The sequence below is a fragment of the Physeter macrocephalus genome, chromosome 9 (genome assembly GCF_002837175.3).
Source record: "Physeter macrocephalus isolate SW-GA chromosome 9, ASM283717v5, whole genome shotgun sequence".
In the NCBI taxonomy this organism is placed as follows: Eukaryota; Metazoa; Chordata; class Mammalia; order Artiodactyla; family Physeteridae; genus Physeter; species Physeter macrocephalus.
Genome location: NC_041222.1, coordinates 3,881,160 through 3,888,439, shown reverse-complemented (window position 1 = coordinate 3,888,439; position 7,280 = coordinate 3,881,160). Strand labels below are relative to the sequence as shown.

The following is a 7,280-nucleotide window of genomic DNA, read 5'->3' as shown; positions in this document are numbered from 1 at the left end:
CTCCGGACGTGCAGGCTCAGCGGCCATGGCTCACGGGCCCAGCCGCTCCGCGGCATGTGGGATCTTCCTGGACCAGGGCACGAACCCGCGTCCCCCGCATCGGCAGGCGGGCTCTCAACCACCGCGCCACCAGGGAAGCCCAAGAGTTAAGTTTTGACAGTAAGTTTGGAGTATCTAGCTGAAGGTGTCTGTCCATTAGACAGGGAGGGGTTGTAGATGTATATTAGGGATTGTTTATGTATCGTTGGGATTGGATGAAATGGCACAGGAGAATCTGTAAAATGAAGTTATTGCCAAAAACAGAATCCTGGACGAACAGCTTTTGAGGGGCATGTAGGGAAAAGGAACAGTTGTGTTCTCAAATTGCATCTTTCATAGAAACCACATTTTTTTTCTATTTAAGAAAAATAGCCTTTTTTAAAAGAGCGGTTGTAGATTCACAGCAAAATTGAGAGGAAGGTACAGAGATTTCCCATATAACCTCTGCCCCCACACATGCATAGCCTCTCCCACTATCAATAACCCCTTTCTAGTTTAAGTCTATTGAGGTAAAATTTACACACAGTAAAATACAGCCCTTTTAGGTATACAGTTCTATGAACTTTAATGAATGTAAACTCTTAACGTAATCACCACGACCACCACAGTCAAGATACAGAATATTTTCATTACTCCAGAAAGTCCCTTTATAGTTCTTTTTAGACATTCATCTTTCCCCTTCCCAGCCTCTGTCAATCAGTGATCTGATTTCTGTCTCTATAGTTTTGCCTTTTCCGGAATGCCATGTAAATTGAATCGTACAGTATATAGCCTTTTGTGTCCACTTCTTTTACTTAGAATAATGCTTTTGAGATTTATCCATGTTATTTTAGTATCAGTGGCAGTTTGTTTATCCATTCACCAGCTGATAAACATTTACTTTGTATTCAGTTTTTGGCAATTATGAATAATGCTGCTATAAACATTCACAGACAGGTCTTTGTATAGACATGTATGTTTATTTTTCTTGGGTAAACACCTAGGAGTGAGTCATAGATAAGTGTATGTTTAACTTTATAAAATTTACATAAAGTGACTGTACCATTTTGTATTCCCACCAGCAGTATGAGAGTTTTTCAGTTGCTCCACATTCTTGGCAGCCCTTGGTATTTTCAGGATTGTTTTGTTTTTAATTTTAGCCATTCTTATAGGTGTATAGCAGCATCCTGTTGTGGTTTCAGTTTCCCTAATGGTTAATGATGCTGAGTTTCTTTCAAATGCTATTTGCATTGTCTTCTTCGGTGAAATGCCCTTTTTTTAAATTGGGTTGCTTGTTTTATTATTGAGTTATAAGAATTCTGTGTATATTTTGGATATAATTCCTTCATCAGACATATGATTTGTGAATATTTTCTTGAAGTCTGCAGCTTGTCTTTTCATTCTGTGAACAGTGTCTTCCGAGCAGCAGTTTCTAGTTTAATAAAGTGCATTTCATTTTTTTCTTTTATGCATACTTTTTGTGTCCTAAGAAATCTTTGTATCCCAGGATTACAAAGACTTTTTCCTGTGTTTTCTTCTGTAAATATTATAGTTTTAGGATTTACATTTAGATCTGCAGTCCATTTTGCATTAATTTTGTATGTGACGTAAAGAGATTGATGTTTTTGCATATGTATGATGTCAAGTTAATTGTTCCACTACCATTTGTTTTATTTTATTACCTTTCTCTGTTGAATTATCTGGCCAACTTTGTTGAAACCAATTGGCCATGTATGTGTGGGTCTATTTCTGGATTCTATTTTGTTTCCTTGGTCTGTATTATCTGTCCTTTCACTAATACCGTGTCTTGATTACTTTACCTGCAACTACATTTATTTTAGAGATCATCGTGGTATCTGTTAGGAATGCTGTTGGCAGCAAGGAACAGAAAGCCCTGCTAATAATGAGTTTATTTTTGTTATGAGAAGAAGTCAGAGACAAGCAGTTGCTGATTTAAGCTGTTCATTTATACGAGGGGTTAACAAACTGTAACCTGCTGGCCTAATCTGGCCTGCCACCTGTTTTGTAAATCACCTGTGGAGGTTCTTGAAAATGCATATGCCAAGGCTTTATCTCTGAGACTGATTTAGTTGCTGGGGTAGGAGGTGAGGGGGTAGAGGGAGGATCAGGTATTTTAATTTTAACATGCTCCCTGGTGATATTGGTAATTGTGTTGTCTAGTCATGGTTAAGAACCATTAATCTAAGGTTGGTTCTTCGAGTGTGGTCTGCAGAGTAGCAGCATCACCATCTCCTGGAAACTTTTTAAAAATTCAAATTATCAGGCCCATCCCAGCCTTACTGAATGGGAATTCTTGTTAGGGGCCAACAGATTGTGTTTCAACAAGTTCACCAGGTGATTCTTAGGCATGCCAAAGCTTGAGAACCTTGAAAAGCATTGCTGAGTGTTTCCCAGATGAGCCTAGGGAAGATTAATTGACTGTCTTTTAAAAAACAAAAAACTTACTTGAGATAAGTATTAAATTATGTGACAGATAGTTAAGTTTGAAATTGGATTGAAGGTGCACAAATGATCTAACATGGTAAGTGTTGAGTACTGTATTGGACCTAATTATTCAAAGCATAAGTTAGGTTGCTATTTTTAAGCAGCTTTTAAAAATCATTTTTGTGGGGGCTTCCCTGGTGGCGCAGTGGTTGCGCGTCCGCCAGCCGATGCAGGGGAACCGGGTTCGCGCCCCGGTATGGGAGGATCCCACATGCCACGGAGCGGCTGGGCCCGTGAGCCATGGCCGCTGAGCCTGCGCGTCCGGAGCCTTGCTCCGCAACGGGAGAGGCCACAACAGAGGAAGGCCCGCATACCACAAAAAAAAAAAAAAAAAAATCATTTTTGTGTGTGTGCATTACTTTTTCCTACCCTTTAAGGAAGAGTTAAGGAAATAGAAGGCAGTTCTTACGTTTATAGACTTTATAAACAAGGGAAGAATGCAGATAAACATGTATAAACACAAAAGACAAACATATAAACATGTTTCTTTCAGGGTTTGTGATATATTTTGTGAATGTATTACAGTGGAGATAGCCTATCCAAAAGGAAACTTGAGTTTATTTAGCCTATATACCAAAGAAGAAACAGTACTTCATAGCATGTAAAATGTGTCTTCAGTTTAGTTTGCTCTTTAATGGTAACCTTCCCAGTTATAATTACTAATTGCTTAAACATGGAGTCTAATATCTTTTCTTCATCTGTTTTTAGGGAGCTGTAAATATCCTACTTATGTTATTTCTCCTTCCACTTGGACAGTGGTTTAGATTCAATTAGGCTATCTTTTATTTCCTGCAGGTGATTCCTGCAGTATTTCTTATTCAGTTCTGAAAAAATAAGAGATTAATTAGAACTAAGCTCTAGTTTGTTTTCTAGGTGCTTTAAAAAACGTTTGAGGGGCTTCCCTGGTGGCGCAGTGGTTGAGAATCCGCCTGCCGATGCAGGGGATACGGGTTCGTGCCCCGGTCCGGGAAGATCCCACATGCCGCGGAGCGGCTGGGCCCGTGAGCCATGGCCGCTGAGCCTGCGCGTCCGGAGCCTGTGCTCCGCAACAGGAGAGGCCACAGCAGTGAGAGGCCCGCGTACCACAAAAAAAAAAAGTTTGAAAGCAGAACTTCTGAAAAAAATTTGATTATACTTGTGATGTATAGGATCAGGCATAACAGAGAGTTAAACTTATTTGACTGAATTGTAGTTCCAATAGCAGTAACTCTGAACATAAAAGGAAGTTCAAAAAAAAAACAGATGCTGTCATTGAAACCAGAGACTGAACACCTCTCCGGCCCTTATTTCCAAGGCAAGAATAGCTGACATGTTAGAATTTCCTTGGGAAGATGTAGCAAAAAAGACTTAAGACTGTTTCTCAATCATAGTTCACAGCCAAAGGGACTTGAATTTTATAGAGTTACAAAAGATGTTTGAACTGGGTTCCTTAGTAGTCCAGAGAACCTCTGTTATTGGAATTTTGCTTCCTAACTGTATCTTAATTTTACTGGGAAGACCTCATTGTCTTTAACAATCTCATAGCCCCACCCATTTTAACTTTTTGTCAGGTTTTGGTCTTCAGAAACCCTCCTACATCAGCACACTTTTTTTTTTCATCATGATTTCCTTTTCCTAAACTAATTCTCTTGTTAATGTTTCTAGTATTTCTTGAATAAGCATTTGGTGACAATACTGGGTTTTGTCACTTGTGGTTTTCCTTAGCGTTGGGCAGTCTCCACTTGTTTACTTCCTTGTTGAGCAACTAATAATAAACCATCATGACTCTAGAAAAATACTTGACATTGAAATGGAATGCTTCTGTTCCTCAGGGTCATTTTATACGTGCATCTCCCCAGCTTTATTCAGATGTCTCAGAACTTTAAGAACTATTTATGTCAGAGAAGTCTCCCTCAGAAACACAGGAGACTTACTTATAGCAAGGGTGGTAAAAATGCATGTGATGATTTACTACCTAATAAGTATGTTTCTACTGATAATTTTTGGAAGCAAACACATTTTCCCTTTTCCTTAAGCATAAGAGAAGCTTCTCCTCTTTTTAAAAATTTATTTATTTATTTATTTATTTATTTATTTACCTTTGGCTGTGTTGGGTCTTTGTTGCTGCGCGTGGGCTTTCTCTAGTTGTGGCTAGCAGGGGGGCTACTTTTCGTTTTGGTGCACGGGCGTCTCATTGTGGTGGCTTCTCTTGTTGCGGAGCACGGGCTCTAGGTGCACGGGCTTCAGTAGTTGTGGCACGCAGGCTCAGTAGTTGTGGCTTGTGGGCTCTAGAGCACAGGCTCAGTAGTTGTGGTGCATGGGCTTAGTTGCTCCGCGGCATGTGGGATCTTCCTGGACCAGGGCTCGAACCCGTGTCCCCTCCATTGGCAGGCGGATTCTTAACCACTGTGCCACCAGGCAAGTCCGAGAAGCTTCTCCTCTTAACAAGCTTTATTTCTCATCAGACAAGTAAAATTACAAATATTTTAGTTGTTATTAGTTTAGGACACTGTAGAAAACTTTTAATAAAATTGACAAGACTATCACATATATTTCTGGGTATTAGTCTCAAATTCACTATACACTTTTTCATGAAAAACTGTATGAATTAAGAGAGCAGCTGCAGCTCTTATTTATTATAGATCTTGATTTATTCTGTTTTTTAAAGACATTCAGAAGATACGTATATATCAAAAGAATTGCTGATGATTTTCTCTAGATGTGGACCCATTTAAATCAGTACTGGCCTCTCTCATTTTGTTGATTGCATATATTTGTGACCCTTAGATTATAGGGAATGGAAGTGAACAGCAGCTGCAAAAAGAGCTAGCAGATGTGCTGATGGATCCTCCAATGGACGACCAGCCAGGGGACAAGGAGCTTGTGGAAAGGTCACAATTGGATGGCGAAGGAGATGGGCCTCTTTCTAATCAACTCTCAGCTTCATCCACCATTAACCCTGTGTCATTAGTAGGGCTGCAGAAACCAGAGATGAGCCTGCCAGTGAAACCTGGACAAGGAGGTTAGGATTGCTGCATTGCTTGCATAACTGAAGGTTATTGTTTTTAATATTTGAGTGTCCATTCTGTACTAGGTTTGATTCAAAGCAAGCAAAAACCATTATCTATGTTCTCTAGAATCTTCAGATTCTAGATTTAGGGGGATGTGAGAGGAGTAAATATATGTACTATTCTGATTTCCCTTTAAATGTGTGTCATTTTTTTAAAAAATTTTATTGGGATAGAGTTGATTTACAATGTTGTTTTAGTTTCAGGTGTGCAGCAAAGTGAATCAGTTATACATATACATATGTCCACTCTAAATGTATGTCATTTATACCAAAGAGAGAGAAACAGTAGCTATAAGACACTGAGGGAGTCTTAGAGTATTTAAGGATCTTTTGTCAGGAAAGAAGGAATTTGAGTATGGTGTTGGAGAAATAGAGGAATAATGCTTGGTGAAGAGATGTTTGCCCCAGGCCTTTGTAGCTTGGTGGGAATAGTCGTCAAGTTGAAAAAAGGGAGCTGAAAGACGTAGCAAGGAAGGAGAAAAAAGGCAATTATAAAGGCTCATTGGGGAAAGTAGGGTGTTAAAACTGTAGATGTTTATTGGGAAAGGGAAAGCAAGGGGACTGAGAGAACATGATAGAGTAGCTACGATGATGAATGAGAAAAATAATTATAACAGAGCAGATCAGAAAGAAGACAGAGATAGGATTTTTCAGGGTGGTAAAATCCTAAATGTATTTTTGACATAAATATAAATTATAAAGTCAAAACAAATTAGAAGAGTCAGAAAGGTAAATCAGATCTGAGTCTCAGGTCACCTTTTAGATTTGGGATTGAAACTACAGCCATACCTAAAAATTTTAGTGTTGGTGACAGAATTCTGGTGTGAGATTTCTGGCTTTAATGGGCATTTCTTCTGGGGCAATGGCATATTCTCTCATTAGTATTTAATTTTAGAACCTAAATGTAACTTGTAGATTTTTACTTGATGTTCATGTCAACAAAATATCAAAATGAAAATAATCACCTCCTTATTGTTTCTTTCAGATTCTGAAGGGTCTAGTCCTTTCACACCAGTGGCTGATGAGGACAGTGTAGTTTTCAGCAAACTAACTTATTTAGGCTGTGCCTCAGTAAATGCTCCCAGGAGTGAAGTGGAAGCCTTAAGGATGATGTCCATCTTAAGGGGCCAGTGTCAGATTTCACTAGATGTAACCCTGTCAGTGCCGAACGTATCTGAAGGAACTGTGAGGTGAGACCAGCTTCATGAAATGTTTGTATTCAATAACATTTGATCAGATTTCTGACCTATAGTTTTAGAAAGAAGCAATAGTGAACAAAATCTGTAATTATTTTATTCATGCAGTGTTTAATTCATCTGGCACTTAGTTATCACATCTTCCAAGGATTGTGAGCTTTATGAAAAATAGTCAATTGTTTGAACAGTTTTTTATACTCTTCCCCACCCCAATTCTGTGTAGCACATTAGAAATTTAAATGTTTTGGGGATTATTGAAACATGTTGACCTAAGAGTCTGCCTAACAATTTATATTTTTCATGTGCCCCCAATACAAATACTAGCTTGACACGAGTTCAATATGAGATTTCATGCTGACTTTGGAAGTTACAGAAACCTGTTGGTAAATATTAACTATTCCAGTACAGTTCCTAAATTTTTTTTTTTTTTTAACATCTTTATTGGAGTATAACTGTTTTACAATAGTGTGTTAGTTTCTCCTTTACAACAAAGTGAATCAGTTATACATATA

The 7,280-nt window shown here is 38.6% G+C and overlaps 1 protein-coding gene across 5 annotated transcripts in view; it reads left to right on the top strand.

Moving 5' to 3' along the window:
* Positions 1-7,280, top strand: part of RABGAP1 (RAB GTPase activating protein 1) — a 163,343-nt gene that overhangs the window by 43,162 nt on the left and 112,901 nt on the right. For all 5 annotated transcript variants that reach the window (XM_007128903.4, XM_055086976.1, XM_028493538.2 and 2 more), the window contains 2 exons: positions 5,290-5,524; positions 6,558-6,762. In XM_007128903.4, coding sequence (XP_007128965.1) covers positions 5,290-5,524; positions 6,558-6,762 — 440 coding nt within the window. The remainder of the gene's footprint in view (positions 1-5,289; positions 5,525-6,557; positions 6,763-7,280) is intronic.